This window comes from Pinus tabuliformis, chromosome 1_2, assembly GCF_031772625.1.
Source record: "Pinus tabuliformis cultivar Carrire ecotype Pingquan chromosome 1_2, CPIR1, whole genome shotgun sequence".
NCBI lineage: Eukaryota > Viridiplantae > Streptophyta > Pinopsida > Pinales > Pinaceae > Pinus > Pinus tabuliformis.
The window spans coordinates 750,289,319-750,310,774 of NC_142298.1; the positions used below are offsets into that span (position 1 = coordinate 750,289,319).

Sequence of the window (21,456 nt, forward strand, 5' to 3'; positions counted from 1 at the left end):
AGAAATGATGGCCTTAGGTAAGAATGGTACGTGGGATCTGGTTGAACTTCCCAAAGGCAGGAAAACTGTGGGATGCAAATGGGTCTTCAAGCTGAAACGGGGTGTGAATGATACGGAAGACAGGTACAAAGCTCGGCTGGTTGCAAAAGGGTTTTCTCAGAAAGCTGGTATAGACTTTCATGAGATATTTTCACCAGTGGTTAAAATTGTTTCAATTAGACTTGTGTTAGCATTAGTGGCTTTGCTTGATTTAGAGTTGCAGCAGTTAGATGTTAAGATTGCATTTCTACATGGTGATTTAGATGAGGAAATATATATGGAACAACCGGAAGGGTTTGTTCACCGTCGCAATGAGAAATTTGTCTGCAGGCTCAAGAAGTCATTATATGGCCTGAAGCAGTCGCCTCGGCAGTGGTATAAGAAGTTTGATTCTTTCATGTTGAGTCAGAAATATGTAAGAAGTGAATATGATCATTGTGTTTACTTTAAGCAGTTAAATAATGGCATGTTCATTATCTTAGTGTTATATGTTGATGATATGCTTTTAGCAAGCAAAAGCATTGAAGAAATCAACAGGTTGAAGACTCAGATGGCAAGGACGTTTGATATGAAAGATCTAGGAGCCGCAAGACAGATTTTGGGCATGGAAATTTTCAGAGACAGGAGCAATGGTAAGTTGTGGCTATCACAACAGAAGTATGTTGAAAAAATACTTTTGAGGTTTGGTATGAATAATGTGAAGCCTGTGTCAGTCCCTTTAGCTTCCCATTTTAAGCTTTCTTCGAGTTTATGTCCTAATACAGATGAAGAAAAGGATTATATGTCTCGAATTCCATATGCCAATGTAGTAGGATGTTTGATGTATGCGATGGTGTGTACGCGACCAGATATTTCACATGCAGTTGGGGTTGTCAGCAGGTACATGGCAAATCCGGGTAAAGAACACTGGTCAGCAGTGAAATGGGTGCTTCGGTATTTGAGAGGCACAAGTAGTTATTGTATTTCATACAATAAGAGTAGTGAATTTGTTTGCAGATATGTTGATTCCGATTTTGCAGGTGATTTGGATAAGAGAAGGTCAACTTCAGGGTACGTCTTTACTCTTGCAGGTGGAGCTATCAGCTGGATGTCAAAGCTACATAACATTGTTGCTTTGTCCACTACTGAAGCAGAATACATTGCTGCTTCTCATGCTTGCAAAGAGGCGGTTTGGTTGAAAGGTTTGCTTGGTGAATTTGGTAGGTTACAGGACAACATCAGGTTACTTTGTGACAGTCAGAGTGCAATACATTTGGCTAAGAATCTGGCCTATCATAGCAAATCAAAGCATATTCCAATCAAATATCATTTTGTAAGACAGGTTATCACTGAAAGGGGAGTTTCTCTTGAAAAGGTGCATACAAAGGAGAACTGTGCAGACATGTTCACGAAACCAGTTTTGTTGGAGAAGCTACGCTGGTGTTTGGCTTCTCTTGGCTTGCAGAAAAGATAAAATAATAATAACAGGGCATCAGGCGAATTGTTGTCAAGATGGAGATTGTTGAGATTTTCTATTTGGGATAAAATAGGAAAAATCTCAGATGGTGACAACAATAGGAATTCAGGTCCTAGATTAACTCCAGGTTGTTGGGAGGGAGTTAATGCCTCCTATATTTGATGTGAGGGAATTAATGAGGCTGTTAGATTCTCTAGGCTAAATAACAGGCAACCATTCGGATGTTTGCTAAGAGAGTGTGAGGATTTCTTGATGTAATCTCTAATTTGATTAATAAATTCCTGATGCCTATGTTTGGTGGACGTAGCCCAGATTGGTTGGGTGAACCACATTAAAAACTGTCTCTTATGTGCTTGATTGTTCTGCTGTGTAAATTTATTTAAGTTTGTTGTGCACCTGATCCAACAAATCTAAGGTTGATTCTATGAGTGCATGGAGTGTGCAAGACCAATTAGTCTCACACCATATATAAAACTGAAATAGCAGAATGGAGGTTTGTAGATGTGGTGGAAGGCCATAGATCTAATTTCTAGTATCCAACAAAAAGACCACAACTGCAAATTGTGAGACTCATAAAGAAATGCAAAAAACTATAGAAAGGAAGTAACTGAGAGGACTAAATGTCAAGAAGTGACCAAGTTGTTGCACCCAACTGCAGGAAGAGATGAAGAGGCTGGCAACACTCGATGGTTGCAAATATGCAAGACATCACAACACCAGTCTAAGGGATCCTAAAAGGAATGTCAGTGTTGCTGACGCAATCATAAAGATGGGTTGTAGAAGAACAAACCCAACAAGGCAGCAACAGGTAAAAGAAAGAGTATAAACAAATAATATGAGGGAATATAAAAGACCAATAGTCAAGAACATAAGAGAACTGCCCAACAAGGCAGCAACAGGTAAAAGAAGAGTATAAACAAATAATATGAGGGAATATAAAAGACCAATAGTCAAGAACATAAGAGAACTGCCCATCAAGGGTAACACATCACAAAATCTCCCCTTTTTGGCATCTCTAACACTACATAAATATAAATATCAATGTAGAGAACTTAGTGAAGGAACTTTTGTTGGTTTTTAGGTTCTCGCTTCCTTGTAAGTCTAATAGGGGTTAGCTTAGCTACAACAACGAGAGTTAAGTTTAATATTGACATAGGTCAAGTAGCTATACTCCATTGATGTAATAATTTTCATTTAAGAAATGACATATTGGCACAAATTGGCCATTCGTGTAAATATAATTAGTTTGTTTATTGGAATTCAGATTACTGTGAGTTAGACACTTCTTAGTTTGTACACTTACAAACACTTGAAGATTGCAAACACTCATTTTCACAATCAAGATAGAAGCTTATAAAATCCACTGTGTTGGAGGTCATGCCAGTCCCATAATCCAAGCAAGCAAAGCTCATTATCATAGCCAGTAGCTACGAGACATGTGGTTGCATGAGCCACACAAATAAGATCCACACGAAATTAAGTTGGCAGAGAGAAGGATCGTAGTCAATTGAATGAGTGGACAATAGTAAATACCAAACCCGAGTCAGAAGTCCAATCTGTAATGCAACACATCCCAAGACCAGGGAGGCTCGGTATGAGAATTAATTTGGCCATTAATTCCACCTTAAATTCATTAAGTTAGGTGCAGACAAGCAAAACTATGAGCACCATAGACACTATACATGTATGATATAATTGCATCGAAGGAACTTTCTCACTTGATAAAGATAAATAGATTGGTATCAGAGGAAGCATGATAACCAATCAGAATCCATTTCTCATCAAACGATCACAGGGGCCTAAGGCAGAATGGTTGTGTTACAAGACGATGCAAAACTAATCTGTAACATTGAGCAATTTAATAATATCTGTCATGTTCAAGTTCGTGTGTTTTGATGAAATTCCTAGTTTGAAGTTCATTGGGGGACTGTACTTACATTTGCAGAAGCACACGGATCTCTTATTCATTGTGTTGCTTGCAAATACTTGGAAAGAAAAACAATAAAAACAAATAACTAGCTTACACGAGTGACCAATACGATAGCTAGCTCTTGAGTAGTTTAATTCACTTCTGCCATTACTTTTGAAGTTTCTTCCTTTAAGTTTTATTATAAATCCAAACAAAATATTGTAACTTGTAAATATTGTAACTTATTCTATCATTATTTCAACGAAGAATGCATGTAGTAGAAAGAAGAGACAGCTCGATCTCCTTTAATCAAGCAATGAACAGAAGTAAGAGAGATAAACCAGCTTATAGTAGTCAATAATCCAATCTCTCCAAGCACTGAAATGTTCTCATGACCAAGGAATATTCCTCCACTAATCACTAATCCTTATTTATATAAAACTGTTAAATCAAGAACCATTTTAGTCCACTACAACCTTGACAATAGTAGTAGAAAAAAAAAAGCATTTATTTTTATTTCCCAAGACTTAGTCTCATCTCTCAAGCTTCCTACAAAAATAGATTCATTACTTTTGATGTTTCTTCCTTTAAGTTTTATTATAAACCCAATCAAAATGGTAAGATCTCTTGGTAAGATCTCTTGTAAATATTGTAACTTATTTTATAATTATTTCAACGAAGCATGCATGTAGTAGAAAGGGGAGAGAGCTCGAACTCCTTTAATCAAGCAAAGAACAGAAGTAACAGAGATAGACCGGCTTATAGTAGTCAATAATCCAATCTCTCCAAGCACTGAAATGTTCTCATGGCCAAGGAATATTCCTCCACTGATCACTAATCCCTATTTTTATAAAACTGTTAAATCAAGAACCAGTTTAGTCCACTACAACATTGACAATAGTAGTAAAAATTATTAATTTTTATTTCCCAAGACTTAGTCTCATCTCTCAAGCATATCACAAAAACAGATTCATGACCAGTTTATAGTAGTCAATAATCCAATCTCTCCAAGCACTGAAATGTTCTCATGACCAAGGAAGGTTCCTCCACTAATCACTAATCCTTATTTATTTAAAATTTATTTCCTGAAACTTACAACATCTCTCAAGCATCCCACAAAAACACATTCGTGACCTTATCACCTTAGCTATGTCAAAAAGAAGGGATAGGATTTGCATCGACTTTTGCAATATAGCATTTCATGAACACCATGAAATTTGATGCCATAAATATGGGAAGGATATGATCTTTTATTGAGTAGATCCAATAAGCATGACCATAAACCATCTATGATTAACTACTACCACAACATTGAAATTACAAAAAGAAAATAAGACTTGTAAGTTCAATCTAAATCCTCCGTCATTTTGGAAACTGAAGACTAAATTCTCAAAATCACTAGACACGTGATCATTTATTAGTTAAGGGCACTTTTCTAGCAAAATTTCCCAAAGAGGTCTTGTTACCCACCAAAATGGGTAACCCCATAGGAGAAAGTTTTTCTCCTACATTTGACTACTAGCCAGCCAGCAGCCACTGCTAGCCTCTATTTGGCGATGATATGCCATGTGCCTCTGCCATTTGCATCAGCCATTTGTCTCTCACCATCTAACATTTGCAGTTGGATAAAGGTGGGCTTCTATTCAAAAGGTACTTTGATCATTTTGCAATCGGGTGCTTATACTTGTTTGTTTTGAGCATTTAGTATGGATAACAAGGTGATCAGAAAGATTGACAAATCTTGACCGTAATTTTGTTCTCTCACCTTACCAAGGATGTTAATCTTTAGTCCTACTCCAGTGTTACCTCCCTTAGGGGCACTACTTGGAAAGCCATGATTGAGATAGCGTGTTCATTATCCCCTACACCATACTTGTCACTTTCCATCACACATTACAAGCCCCATATATCACATCCAATCTTCAGGTCTGACTTGTCGTCGATTCTTTGGGGTTTGGCACCCTCATGTCCACACTCCTTGAGTAGGGTTGGAAAACTATTGCCCTAGAGGTTGATGCATCTAAAAGAATGGAAAAGCATATCATGGGCACAACAAAAAGAAAAAGAAGAAAAGCAAGATGTAAAAGATGGTCGAGACATAAGATTAGTGTATGGGCAAAAGCTTAGCATGAGCTCTACCCTCCTCATTAGCCGTCACCCAATTCCAGAGCACATGATGCTCTATTACATTAAAGGAACCCTTGCATGTCTCAAACCCTGATGAGCGATAAACTATCTCATTTTAAGGGGTAATAAAGATGCTACATCATAAAGAGAAATCTCTAAACCTTGAGCTATAAGCGGTAATACAAAGCATAATCAAGAAGAAGTAAAAGGCACACAAGAGGGGCGGAAAAATTAGGCCGAGTTGGGTAACTCATGCCTCCATGATTTCTCCCTCCTTTATATTCATACACTCAAAATGTGAACACCCCATCAGTTGGTCCCCTTGACCATGGCACTTGGCTATGAAGCCCTTTCCCCTTCATTATCACATGTTATGCACTAACACCTATTGATTGAGGGGTGGACCTTGGAACTGTCACTTCCCCTTAAAGGTTTGAAGCACCTAATAGGGTTGAACATTAGCCACCTCTACTAAGGGAGGAAACACCTTTGGGAGACTTGATCCAGATATCATAAGGTGATCCTTGTCTGAAGTATTAACATGCCCTTAATGTAATGTCTGAAGCCTCCTCCTCGCTGACACTACCACATCTACGACACCTCAATTACACAATTTCTCCGCAGAAAAAACCCTAACCTGATCATGGCAAAACTAGATTTTCTAGAATGCAATTGGAAACGCTAAAATATTAAATTGGATGCATTAGAACCATTATTCAAATGTTGCACAACAAAAATAGCCATTGATTGACATTATTCAAATTTCAAATACATTCCCGCAAGGCCCAAATTAGAGTTTACAGTAACGCAGCATTAAATGTAAAATGCACCATCATGCACAGGCAATAATCATATACAGTAAATAAGGCACATAATTGAAATGCACAGTTGAATTATTCATATCATAAGCATTTTCAAACAAACCTCGAAGCTAGGGTTTTAACAACAAACACATATAAACAGTACGACACATAAGATGGAATACTTTTCTCGCTAAAATAACCGACTAGTTACGGGCTCTCCACTTTCCGCCCTACCATAGACTGTGAGGTTAATGGATTTCAACCACGGGTCACCCCTGAGCTGGGGCTTCAACTCCACACACAACAGTGACCAATAATAATTGTATTTCTACAACCAAGGTTGCCAACCCAACAACCATGTTGCTCCAAGGATCCAGGCACCCTCCAAGCCATAACTACCAAGTTGCCAACCCAAAAACCATGTTGCTCCAAGGCTCAAGGCATGCTCCACGCTACAAACCAATACAGCGCGCAGTTGGTCCAGAACCCAATCTCAGGGCTCACACATTGGTTACCCAGGACCGAAGTCCAATCATTATTGACATCCTCATCATCTTCCACATAATCATTGTCATCATAATCTCATAATACTCAAAATCATCATGGAAATCATCATAATAATAATAATAATTGAGGCCTATAGGCAAATATGTACATACTGCCCTTAATTGCATGCCCTCTATTAACCATGTTAGAACTAGGGTTAGGGTTAGAATCCAACTAGAGTTGATGTGTTGGCTTGTGAAAGGATTCAACTGTCAACATGTGATTGCTAAGTCATTGCCTCAAAATCACCTTTTTCTCATGGCTAATTTTTCCATTTTAGGGTTGATGTCATTTGCCCTAGGTAAGCCCTAATCTAGCTCTAGGATTCAACTTGGGGCTCGTTGAAGGCTTATTGTTCTTAAAAGTTGATCATATTAATTTATTCACGCCTTTTCTTGGCATTGTGTACCTAGGTAAGCTTGTTAACCTTGCATATTCACAAACCCTAGGTCACTTGTGCCTTAGACAGGGCTCTTGGAAGGTACACTTTGCCTTATCTAAGCTAGGTTGAGCCTTGTCCTTAAGTTGAGTACCTATCCTTGTCACCTCCAAGCCTTGGACTTGATATACCCATTAGGTGACCTAGCATAGGGAAGCCTCCCTTGTGGTGAGAATCCACTAAAGAGTAGGAGGTGGTGGTTGTGGTGACAGTGGGTCACACCTCATAGTGTTGTCACTTGGTCTAGCTCTTGCCTTGTGAGCTCCCCTCACAAGACCTGCTAGATTTTGAGCCAACAAGTCCTTCACAGACTTTCTCTTCTCAAGGACGCACAACCTTCAATTGATCTACTTTCAAGGTTTGATCTCTATTCCCCTATACTTGCTCCTCCAAATAAATGACAACTTTCAATGTTGATAGCAATGACTCAAAGTATAATGTGGACCATTCTAAAGCAAGAAAAACATCTTGTTGTATATCCATAAAACTCAAAATGTCCTCTAGTTCCAATTCAAATTCATCACATAAATTTCTAGTTGCTCTTCCACCTTTATCATCAACACTTTAGAAAAAAGAGCAAGGAATAGACACTACCTTTGTAGACCACTCATCTCACAACCAAGTTAAAAAGCATACTTTTAACAATGCCAGCTAAACCTATATAGGATATATACAAATCATGATGTTGTTTTTAGGTGAGACACTGACTGTGTCAAGATAGAAATGCAAAGCCTATAAGCACCACAAGTCCAGACTCTATACCCATCCATAATGGCAATCTTCAACTCCATGAACCATTTAGAAATGAGCAAACATTACTTAAAAACAAGGTTCTCTGTGTAATTAAAAACAACGCTATCCGTACCACCAAGATTGACACCACCATACAACAATAGAAAACTAAGTACTTGGTCTACATAAATGGCAACTTGCCATCACAGACTAAGTGGCCTACCCAATCCACTTTTGAAAAAAAGCCCCTAAAAATTGGACAAAATCCTCTGTATAAATGGAGGAAAATAATGAGCACTTTAGACCATAAGAACTATATTCTCACATCTATTGTAAATATGAAATGTTTGTATTTCAATGAGCCTTGTCATTTAGTGTGTGTGTAATTGCCATTTATGTTACAAAGATAAAATGTAACAAACATAATATTCCTCCTCTTCAATTATTACAAAAGAGATATCAGGTACATGTAATAAGCTTATCCTTAATTAAGCCCGTTATCTTTCAAAAATTGTGAAGTTCGGTCTCTATTTGTAATACAATTCAATTATATCAGTCTTGAGGAAGTTCTAATATCCCTTCATTGGATATGAGTTTAATATTTCCATCTTGATCTACTCACATCATTGTGTGTCAAGTCAAGTCAACTATTAAGAACTATTTTGAGTTGTATTTATCCTTTTTTTATTTGAATGAGTAACGCATTTTGAACTAAGTAAGACATTTACTCGTCTCCCAAATTTTCTCTTAGTCTTCCAATATACATGTTCAACATTTCTTTAATGGTGATTTTTTTTATTTATGTTTCTGAAAATTAGTAGCTAACAATGTATTCTATAACTAGCATTAACATGAACCTAGAGGAATCAAATTTCTTTTAGTGCAAATTTATTTTAAAATGCAAAAGATAATATGTAATTTTTCATTCTTTAAATTGTATTTTTGTTATTAAAATATTTTTAAGTATACATGAATCTTAATTCATATTAAAATATTTTATTCATAAGTCTTATTGTATATTTTATTCTTTACAACACTAAAATATTTTTCTTTTAACATTTTATATATATATATAGTTGATATCGCATTTTATATATATATAGTTGATATCGCATGTTTAAAATCTTATTCACATATTCTTTTTACTTTTAATTATTTTATATGAAATTATATTAGGTCATTTGGACAACTAATTAAATATGCATAACATTTTTTTTCCTTTTTTTATTATAGCCGACATTATTTTTCTATTTAAAAAATATTTTATTTTTATTTTAATAGAGACAGACATACTTATACCTCACTTTCACACTGCTATAAAATAAGCCTCTCAACTCAATTATTCTAATTTATTTTAAATATTACCAGATCCTTAACCCATCTTTTTCCATCCTTTTCCAAATTACTTTAAAAGATTATGATCAAGTTTTGCTACGTGAATATGACAAACCTAAACTCATTGGTTGCCCAGATGTAACAATATATTGCTCTAGAGTCCCTGTAGATGTAACAATGTGAATGTGAATTTTATGTGTCTTCATCAAATCGGGGAGTGAGTTTGACTTTTTGTCTACGGAATTGGTGCCAACGACAGACTTGGTCCTCTTCTCCATTACAATTTGACAATCCTAAATTCCTAATCTATCTTTGACAGACCACTTATCCCCATATTAGGTCCAACAATGATTTATGTATCAAATTGTCCTCTTATCATGATACTAATGACACCGGTTGTGTCTACAGTTTTTGCAATTTAGATTTGGCAACACTCAAGCCTAAACCATTATCATGGTGTTTTCTCTCCAAATAAACCATTTAACATTCTATTTTTATTGTCATTGTCACACTATAAAATTAAACACTTAATCACTAAAGATTAACTACTTAACTACTATAAAATTGTCACGCTACCAAATTTATGTCCCTATCACTTTCCTAAAATTTTCATGTTTTTGACATGTCCCGTATGGTAGCAGCAGTGTGACTTGAATTATCTACAAAAATATGCAATATCTCAAACTGTTGTTTAACAATATATAAATACGCCTGTTATATCCAAACTAACAATTGTTTTTACATCCCATATTAACATTTTTACCAATTTAGCCAGGGTGTGTGCACCCACTCCAAGGGGCATCGACACCTGTAACAGGATCTGGGGTGGAAACCACTTCCCAATAAAATGAAGATTAAATGAAAGGGGAAAATAAGCAGAAAAGTAGTTTTGCATTATCGATTTTATTTTTAAAACATATTTTTATTTGATTTATATATAAATTTACACACCCTCTCCAACGCACCCTCACACTCAGATTTCAAAATCGTTACACCTGTACCGATGCAACCCAGCTATCTTAATTTTTAGACGTTGTCAAATATTTAAATAGGCTAGGAACAAAATCTACTATGGTAGCAGACTGACTTGAATTATCTACAAAAATATGCAATATCTCGAACTGTTGTCTAACAATATGTAAATATGCCTGTTATATCCAAACTAAAATTGCTTTCACATCCCATATAAACATTTTTACCAATTTAGCGAAGGTGTGTGCACTCACTCCACGGAGCACTATAACAGGATCTGGGGTTGGAAACTACTTCCCAATAAAATGACAATTAAAATAAAGTGGAAAATAAGGGAAGAATAGTTTTGCATTATCAGTTATTAAAGTTCTTTTAAAGGCAAGCAAAGTTTAAAAGTAAAGAAAGATTTTAGTGAATTAGTTTTTAGTGTTCAATTTCTTTTTATTTAAGGGATTATTGATAAGATTGCTTAGATTTTTGGGTAGCTCAATGTTTTGTCTATCTAACTCATCAACACCATTCGTAGCTCCTTAAGATCTGTCAAAGACCCTGTAGATCCTGGAAGCATGAAAGATGTTTATTTGGTCCCATGTTCATGTGGAACCCTCTACATTGGAGAAACAGGCCGTTCCATAAATCAAAAGATTCAAGAGCACACGACTGACATTAAACATGACAGGGCAAGCATACAAAACACCATATTTGTATTGAGGATTCCCGGGTCATTGCCAGGATTGAGCAATCGAAATTGAAAAAAAGGCCTAATACGCTAAATAAGAATGATGACTGGAAGATTAGTAGTTGTTGGATCCCATCCCTTTATTCCCTCCTCTCTTGGGCGTTTCTTTTTCTTCTCTTGTTTTCTTGTTCTTGATTTTTTTAATTTATTTGATCCATTTCTATTGTTTAATTAAAAATAAATATATACATAAATAAAGATGTTTAAAATTAATTTTTTCCAAATTTTTTTAACTTGATTTTCCTTCAACTTTTTAGTTATATATATTCATTTTATCTTAATTTAATTAATTTTACTTTTATTAATTTTTCTAAATTATTCTCTTTATAATTACTTGCTGATATGTATTTTAAATTTGTTTATTTTTAAGTAATTATTTTATTATATTTTATCCTTAGTAATGATTTTTATTCTTTTTATTCCCTTGATTTACTTTTATTCTTTAACAATTTGATGTTTGCTTTATTCTAATTCGCTTCTTTTTATTTTTTTTCATTTTTATTATTTTTTTTATTTTCTTTTTTTCCTTTTGACTTCTATTATTATTATTTTAACGTTCAGTTTTTACATTATAATATTTAATCTCTTTCTGTTTTTTTTAATTTCAGTTTTTTCTCATTTACATTTTTTATTAATATTTTTTTAAAAGGGGGCAGTCCTCTGAAGAAGCTTTTATTAGGCCCACTTGTACAATATATACATATACATCAACAGTCACATCAAATCACATTTAATCCGGTATATGGCTGCACTATGATAGCCGCGCAGCGCCACATTGACAGGAGTCGATCGCGGGTGGGATGCGAGAAAGCCGACAACCCCCACCACGCGAACTATACACTCAAGTGTTTTTTTTATTAATATTTTATTTGATCTATAACGTTTTTTTTATTAATATTTTATTTGATCTATAACGTTTAGTTTTGGATTTAGCCATTGCATCTCTATATAATGTTTCTAATGGCTCAGACTATTTATCTGTATCCTGATAATAAAACACAATAAATAGTTCGAAACTCGTAGACCTCAATAAACCTATATAATCTATCCAGAAAAGACTTTAAAAAAATCACGAATCACAAAACCCTACAAAACCCTACATTCAAAGACATAATTTTATTATTATTTATATATAAGTTAACACACCCTCCGCACGCACCCCCACTCAGATTTCAAAATTGGTGCACCTGCGCCCATGCAACCCAACTACCTTAATTTTTGGACATCAAATCTTTACAGAGCTTAAGGTAAAATGTCCCCAACCGCACCCCTCCACCCCCAAATCACAATTGCCCAAAACTTGAATAAACAATTCTCACAACTCATAGAAACCATGCAAATGCAATTTCAGAGAGGTGACATGAGAATCAGCTTCTTTGGCAATAACATATGAATTTCCTGGGGGGGGACGATATTAAGGCCCTAATCCATTCAGAGGAAAAGAAATATTCATAATGAAATACCCATCATTCAATATTAAACAGCTGATTCACCATAGATTCTGTAACAATAATCATAATTAGTAATTACTGCTAGAAAAGGATGGTCCAGTTGTAGAAGAACAGTGCTGAATTTAAGGGGATAGGCTGACCTAAAATTGCAATTGTAACCCGGAACGACAAGACCAACCTAAAATTGTAATTGTAACCTGGAACCACAATACCGACCTAGAACAGGATAAATACTATGGAGTCTAATAGTACAAATAACCAATAATAGGGCTGCACTTTTACACAGTTTAGATTGAATTTTCTTCTTCAAAAATGTTCAGCTGTGCTCTGTGCTCATAAATCTCAATTTTTGGAGAAAACTTGAGTTTGCTAGGATTTTGAGCACATAGCTTTGTGTGCTTCAAAATGAATTTTAACAATAAGTATAAAACCAAACCACCGCTGCTTCTAATGTCGAACCTGACCTGAAAACGCTCTGGAAGGTGTCTCTAATACAACTTGTAATGACATGACTGCTAACGTGAGTAAGATCAATTAATTTCAGCAGCAGTAAAAGCTAAATGAGAAAAGGTCAAAAAATTTAATTAATTAATTAATTAAAAAAATTGCAAAAGCCATATAGTTTCACACTAATGACTTTGCGATAAGATCAACTAATTTCAACAGCAGTGAAAGCTAAAGGGAAAGGGGCAACAATGTGGCAAACAATAATTCAAAAAAACATGTAAATAGGGGCAATTTAATTGGTAATAGCCATTGTATAAAGTGTGGTATAAATCATAAAATTTAAAATTCAAATCCTATGGGCAAGTTAACAAAAAAAATAAAAAATAAACGAAAGAGACCAAAAGTTTCACAATAACAATGACTTTGCAATACCCTTCATAGAAAACGACAACGATAACAATCATACAATACCCTCTCGAACGAAGATGATGTCTTCCATATGGTATTGCAAAATACAACCTGTCAGTGCTTCCCATCGTTGATAAGCGCTGCAGTTTTTCTAGTTAAAAGTTGAAGTTAAATGAAAAGATGCCCATGACAAAATGATCCTAGAATTGCCAATTTATATCAATATTAGGGTCATCCTATTAGGAAATAAATAACCTTTAACAGTATCACTAAAATTGGGTCAGCTTAGAATGATACATTAAGTTACTTCCTCTAACATATTAATCCTTTTTCCAGGTCTTCACCACTGGACAAGATACAAAATGGCAACAGAAATAAGTCAAAGAAATAGCACAACATAAAACTGAAGAGGATTCTTCCTTGCAGGCATAGCCATCCAATCCCAGATCCAAAAGTGATAAACAAAAAATTAAGCAGTTGCAGCACTAATACGGTAATACCTCCCAGGAATGAAAACATGTCTTCTACCGAATTTTTACACCAACCCAGCTTGGCATTGGGATACTGTTATAACTTATAACACCTCCTCTGTCTGATATACATGAATCATGGATAGTGCAAAAGTAGAGACTTGGCGCTAAACATAAGGAATGGCATAACAAACTGTTTTCACAACCTACGAGTACAAAATTCATCCAAATGATTGCGTCATAGAACAACCCACAACCTACGGATGCTCACCCCCATATTGCTTTTGAAGGAAGTTAGCATTGCCTACCTCTGCGAGACATAAATCGGAATCAGTGACAAGAACCATATTTTTTTATGTCCCGTGACACCATGAATTTGTACACATTGGCAACAGAGGAATGATAGATCACATCTCATTCCCATAGATTGCAATAGTCCATCCTTTGGCACACACGCTAACATAATATGTGCAATGTCAGAAAAAGGGAGATACCTGTCAGATTTTCTTGAAGCCATTTTGAATTTTTAGGGCTCACATGGCTATCCCACCACCAAGAGTAAGGACGGTGAGATTCCGATTGCAACATAGCTGGTTTTATCAGGCCACGGTATACAATATGTTGAGGTTGTAAAATTGCTTCTCGATGAGGCCACTTCACTTGAACTTTTTCTGGGATAAGGAAAGCACCAGGCCTTGATGCTTCATGACTGCTAATACTTGTACCTGCTGTAGCTCCCACAAGTTGTTGCAATATTCCACTCATTTAAAAAACAAAAGGCACCTGCAATGCGAAATGAGAATTATGTCATAAAAATGGGGATTGAACATTGCATGAACTAGGATGAAGCACCAAACAGCCATTGCATCATTGCCGAGAAATATATGTGAAAACTGGCTAGCAAATGTTAACAGATGTAATGTGTCTTATATGCACATTTGTAATGAAATAGTTTAAAACGAGATCAAAGGGACTGAGCAGAGTTACAGGTAGGAGAAAAAAAAATCTTTGCAGTTCCACTTTCAACTGGATGAACAATCAGGCTTCCTGACAACATTATTTCAACAGTTTATTTTAGCAAATTTTAAACCGCAGAAAAAACTGGGATACAGCGCTACATACACAGCTTTCGCCATGTCAAGAATCGGACATCGTTTCCACAATAGAAAGTTAGTCTACTAGCTATAGTTAGGACACAGAGTTAATATAGGTCTATGTTTTCACTTGTATTAATACTTGTTTATTGCTTGGCAATAATGAGTGAATGGTGTAATTATATTGATTGGGGAGCACAATATCAGAATATAAATAAAACAGAGGACAATCTACGACATGAAAAGTAGCAAGCCAACCTAGTTTTTTTTGGCCACCGTTCTCAAAAGCATGGCACAAATAAAAATTGGGGCACTCAGCAGGTAATTTCAACAACTTAACGGTTGCCCACATTTTGGTGTACGACAGCACTTTACCTTGTAACTCAATTGCCTCAATCCTTTACTGTTTTGCTAGTATCTGTAATTTTAGTTAAGATTTTAGTACAATTACAAAGCACCTGTCCTCTTACTACAAAACGCTTACTTATCCCCTGGCACTAAGAGAGTTTACAAGAGTTTCCAGTAGCTGACAACATAGATGATAGTAGGTGCCCCAGCACTAAAATCCCAATGGTATCTCCTTCCGATAAGAAGATCTATATGATAGTAGACTTGGTTATCCGCTACTGCAAGAGGATTGAGGATGAAACTTGAGACCTGATCTCGCTACAACCCATTAGCTTATTCTATGGAAGATAAGTATGAAACAATCACATACAAGATGACAGCTGCATTGAGGACTTGCCAAACCATAAGACTGGAAGAAAGACCACCCATAATCATCACCCCCTACTCCCTAGGAAAGATCGCTCATCTAAACTATGTCACGAGAAAAACAAAACCCACTTCCACATTTTGGCCATCCATCTGCAACTAACCCTGCAAGACCTTTCAGGGCCTTGCTGTTCACTTTTCAGGACCAAACCGGAGGACCTTGAGACCCACATTTCAGGACCAACCTGGTAAGATCTTTCAGGACAGACTCTTCCAAGGATTAACCTTATAAAACAGCTGGAGCTAGCTCTCCTCTTCAACTACTAAAATCTGAGAATCCCAAAAACAAAAATCCTAGATCACAAGGCCCCAATTCTATCCCCCTCCTTATGGCCATCCATACAGACAAGCCCAAAACATTTGACACCGACCACAGAAATTCAAAGCGTATCTCAAGCACCCATATGAAGGAATCCACTCAAAACCACCATTAAACACAAATCTAAAACACAGAGAAATGAACAAACTCCATGAACAGCAATTAAAAACAGATAAGAAGAGCATAACAGTTGAAAGAAAAGTAGAATCAGCTTGACCTTGAGGAGACATAGCTAAATCCATCGATGCTTCATCCACCATCATAGCTCTGGCTTTGCAAATCAATTCCCATACCTAGTTATCTATCTATCTATCCCTATATGACTGTATCTATGCAAACTCACAGTACAAATATGCTTTATAATTATAGTGTTCATTTCTAATTGCTCTGGAGTCTGGACTACTGTCCACCACCTGCTGTTCAACTCAAAGATGAAAAAAGAAGGGGAAAAAGGAGTAAAAAGCTGCATAGTATGGGATTAGTCAGTGCATGCAGTTTCTTACTATTATAATAATACCAAATGATGATGATGTCCTCGTCAGTGGACTACGAGCACTCCAACCAAAACGAAATAATTCGTTCAGTCGACTTGGCAGATTTCGGTATTTTGTCCGTTTCAGTACAGTGTAGGAGCTTTAACAACTTCATAAGCAAGTTTAACGTGGGGCTGAAGGAAGGAATTAATCTCCGGAAAAGTAAAGTTGGTTGGATAAATGCCATTTGTGTGTGACTTGGCTTGGAAAATTCCTTTACTGTCATGGTTGTGGGTTGGTGCATGTAGGTCCTTATACAGCAGAATAGTCCGTTTGTACTCTGGTGGGTAGGGTAGGGGAGAGAGTGGACTCCTGTAAGCTTTTGTTGTGTGTTGGGTGTCGCATTCCCTAAGGTAGGGTCTTTTGTTGTGTGTTGGGTGTCGCATTCCCTAAGGTAGGGTGCGTTGGGTTATTTGAGTTTGTTTTGTAAGAGGTAGTGTATCTTATCAGAAAGGGGTTTAGTGTTGAACTAATGGTATAATTAATATTATAATTATATGAGAATGGGAGTATCGAGGATGAAAACCACTTCCTCTTAGAGTGCCCTGCATACAACCACATTAGATCTCAATTTCACAACCTTTGTTACAACACTGACCTTCCTAGCCCTTTACAATGCCAAAATTATAGTGAACTCGGGAGGCTTCTCTCCAAGCTTTTTGAGCATAGGAATAAAATCTTAAATCAAAATACATAATTTGTCTTTTTAGGTCCGATAGATCATTATTTGGTCTCAGCGGACGTTAACCATCATCATCATCATCATGATATAGTGTTCAAAAATATATTGACATTTTTATAGTAATAAAGATCTATTAGATAAAATAAATAAATAAATATAATATGATGTTGAATAGTATATAGAAATTTTTATAGTAATAAAGATTTATTAAATTTAAAAAAAAAAAAAAATATATATATATATATATATATTAAATAAATTGTTTAGGATTATGATTTCTTATAGAATATTATCTAGTTTAGGTTATATGTATGTTTTACAATGAACACTTTCTTTATCATGGTTGACACGTTCTTTATCATGATGAATCTTACAATTTGTCCTAAGCAATTTGCTTTTTATTTATTTTTATAATTTGTATGTATTTAGTAGAAGATCCATATTTTTATTAAAAAGTTATTGGTTTAATTTTTAAATGGTTTTTTAAGCCATGACGATATCAATATGCTTTGTAACTTCAATGAAAGTGGGTATTTGGTCAAATACTTTGATTTGAATTTTAAGTTAGGGATTGACACCCATTAATAAAATGGTGTTGGTTTGATTACTAAGCAGTTTAACTATTCCAACAACATTGTATTGTCTCACAACTCTAATGGAGATGGTATGTTGTTGAATGTTTTGATCTAGAGTTTAATTAAAGGTTTATTTCATTAATAAAAGGTTGTGAATTTAATTCTCAAAGGATCGTAAATGATAAATTCATTGAAAGTGGGTATTTTTCAAACCCTTCACTTTGGTTGTATTTTTTTTAAGAATCCATGTCAAAGTTGTTGTATGATTCCTAAGTAACTTTCTTGGTTGTGATGACATAATATTGTCCTACAACTCTAATGGAAATGGATACCTTGTGAAGTACCCTAATCTGACATCATCCATATATGTTATTAAAACTTAAAGGTTAAGAGTATGTTGTTAAAAAGGGACCTGTGGTTATTAAATATGCACCAAAGTAAATATTTTTGCGTAACAAAAATGTACCATGGAGATATATTATCATAATAGTAGTTTGTAATAAATCATATAAATAGCAATCACATATTAAAGAGGGCTTACATGATATCTCATTGAGATGTATATGGGTGTTTTGATAGTAAAAAAGAAGAAACATTTATTGAATTGTTTGTAAACATGACTCGTGAGTCGTTATAAGAGATTGCCTAGTTTATGTTGGACGCATATTTAACAATAAACATTTTCTCCATCAAGGTGGTGATTGGGATTTTCTTCCATTATAAATCAAGGAATTTACTCCTTATTCATTCTTATTATTCTTATGCACTCCACTTTAATTTTCGCATCCATTAGTAAAATGTTGTTGGTTCAATTCCAAAGTGATCATCTTAGTCACAATGACAACATATTGCACTCTTGGTTGTGATAGCATCATATTGCACTACAACTCCAATAAAAGTGGGCACCTCATTGAACGTCTTGGTTTGGCTTTTAGGCTAAGGATCCACATCCACAATAAAAGGTTGTTGGTTTGATTCCTTGGTGACCTTGTTCGTCACAACAACACCACATTATCTTACAATTATAATGAAAGTGGTTACCTCATTAGCCTCAACAATTAGTTCAAGTGGTCATGAACCAAATGTGAAACCTCTCGTCTCTCCCCAAAAGTTGTGGAGGTCACGAGTTCAACTCTCTTAATCCCCTCACATGTAACCCACCCAATCCCCTCTATACCTTTTGAGGGTGTGGAATTGATCCAGATTTATACAGAGATACAACGAAAACAAAACTTCAATTCATTAATAACAAAATACTGAAAATTGTTTACATGTAGAAAGGAAATAAGCTAGCTCAGATGATGGTGGCTTATCTCTGAGAAGAGATGTGGTGGCTACATGCCTTCTGAATTGTGTTATAATGAGGCTCGAAGGCCTATTTATTATTGAGAAACAATGGAAAACCCTAAACATCCAAAAACTTAACCCTAGGAGATGAAGTGCCAAAAGTCTATGGGCCCTGTTGGGGTAAGTTGATACATCAACTTCTCAGGGTCGTAACTTTGGCATACAATCTATGTTTGATGCGTATAATACCTGGTTAGAAACATCTATCTGAGGACTACAACTCTAGATTACAAATCCATGCCATTGATTGCGGGTTTTCCCATTTACTAAAAAAACATCATTTAGGGCCTCAAAACAGCTCTGAAAGTTCAGGACCCAAAAATTTCCAAAAACTGTGGAGCTACAATTAAGGAAACTAAAAGAAACAATGGTGGGGGTCCAAGTGTAATAGGCGGGTGGCCGCCAATATCCACCTGGATTAGGAGTGTACAAACCCAACCTCTTTAGTCACCTAAGGGAAGTGGGGCTATCAAAATGCCTCTTCTTCAAACCATCTCAAACCTCTTTCCTAATGCCATCATTGTCTTATGCTCATCAAGTGATTTCCAACGATACAAATTTCATCAATTTCCAAGATTTGTACACCAAGTTATGCCCATTGGAAGATTTTCCCTTTGTGTCACGACGACATCTGTATTGTCCACATGTCACCGTGACATTAGGCAATCTCTGTTATCCAAACACATTAGCCCGCTAGCTTACCTCTGGATCTAAGATTTTCATTAATCCCTTTTATTAAAAGCCCTTGACATCTAGTCTTTCATATTTCCATTCCATATCCATCCAAAATTCCAAAATATCGAATACATCTAGATCCACTAAGTCAACTGGTCAACATTCAAACTTAGGAAAACTTTAAAAACCCAATTTATTGAAAAAGTTGAATTTTTGGATATCAAGATTCTTAGATATTTGGTTCATCCACTAGACCATGTCATCTTTATGGTAATTTCCACCTATGCCTCCACCCAAGCATTGTTATGCCTTTTATCCATGTCAACACCCTACCACATCATCGCAATTCAATGTGGGTCAAACTCTAACTCATCTTCATATCCAAAACATCCAAATCCAAAAAAAACATTAAAATACCATTTTTCCAAAGTTTTAGATCTCTAATTCTCGATCTTCACGTCACCTTCACCATGCAGGTGCCACATTAGCTACCACGACAACCTCTTGGCACATCTATGCCATGTAAGCATGTAATCATGAAATGCTACATTAGCAACAACCATCCTCACTACCACCTCAGTAGTGACATGTCAATGGCCAAATAAATTGCCACATCAACCTCTTAATACCTATATGCCACATAAGCACAATATGCTAACATGCCACAATAGTCATCCTCACTACCACATTAGTAGTGGCATGTCAATGGCCACATCAACAACAACACATCAGCTGCCACATCACCTTCCCCTAGCTCACCAACACAACCTGGGCTTCTTCCACATGGACTCCAAATAACCTCCACGTGTCCATCTAGCTAGCATCCATATTTGAGTATTCTTTTTCATTTAGGTGTAGTGTTTTAATGAACTTCCTGATCTTGGACCTTTACACTTAACTCAACTCCTAGATGCCTTTGAATAATTCAGAAACATCTCATCCGTTATGAACTTCTAATAGATTTTCCAGATGCCCGTATATCCAAAGTATCTCGTCCCTTCTTATCTTTTCCACTTAAGGTCCTTTTAGATAGATCCATGGTCACGACCCCCTTTTGAGCCATGCGATCAAGGGCTAGATCTAAAACTCCATTTCTAAATTTCCAAAAAATCAAGCTTCCAAAACGTGCATTTAATCCTACCTTTGAGGATTGATTTCAACTTTGACAAGGTAGAAACTTACCCAAAAGAATCCTTATGACACAAAGTCTTTACTAGCCTATAGAGGCATCTAAAACATAGCCCTAACCAAGCATTACCTCAAATTAAGTTGAAGAGAGGTCTAATGGAGAAATCCTCACAATTTACCAACTACAGTAAACTCCTCTCTTTCTTCAATTCCAACCCCTCAATGTTTCCAAGTCCATACAAGCCTTACAACAAAATCTTATCATTCTACAAGTTCTTACTTGAATTTTCCAACTCACTTCATCATATGTTATAAGAAGACTCCTTCCTTTGATTCTTCACTCTTAAATCAAGGCTCTTTTTACCTATCTAAAGAAGACCAAGCTCCCAAGGTTGTAAATTCACCAAGAGTCTTTCACGTGCAATTCAACCATCATAATTGTTCAAGAGGCTAGGG

The 21,456-nt window shown here is 35.8% G+C and overlaps 1 protein-coding gene across 1 annotated transcript in view; it reads right to left on the reverse strand.

Moving 5' to 3' along the window:
- Nucleotides 1-16,672, reverse strand: part of LOC149207949 (uncharacterized) — a 73,842-nt gene extending 57,170 nt beyond the window's left edge. The window contains 2 exon segments of the mRNA XM_089395894.1: nt 14,368-14,656; nt 16,564-16,672. Of these exon segments, the coding sequence (XP_089252020.1) occupies nt 14,368-14,638 (271 nt within the window). The 5' untranslated portion in view covers nt 14,639-14,656; nt 16,564-16,672.
- Nucleotides 16,673-21,456: the final 4,784 nt, after the last annotated feature.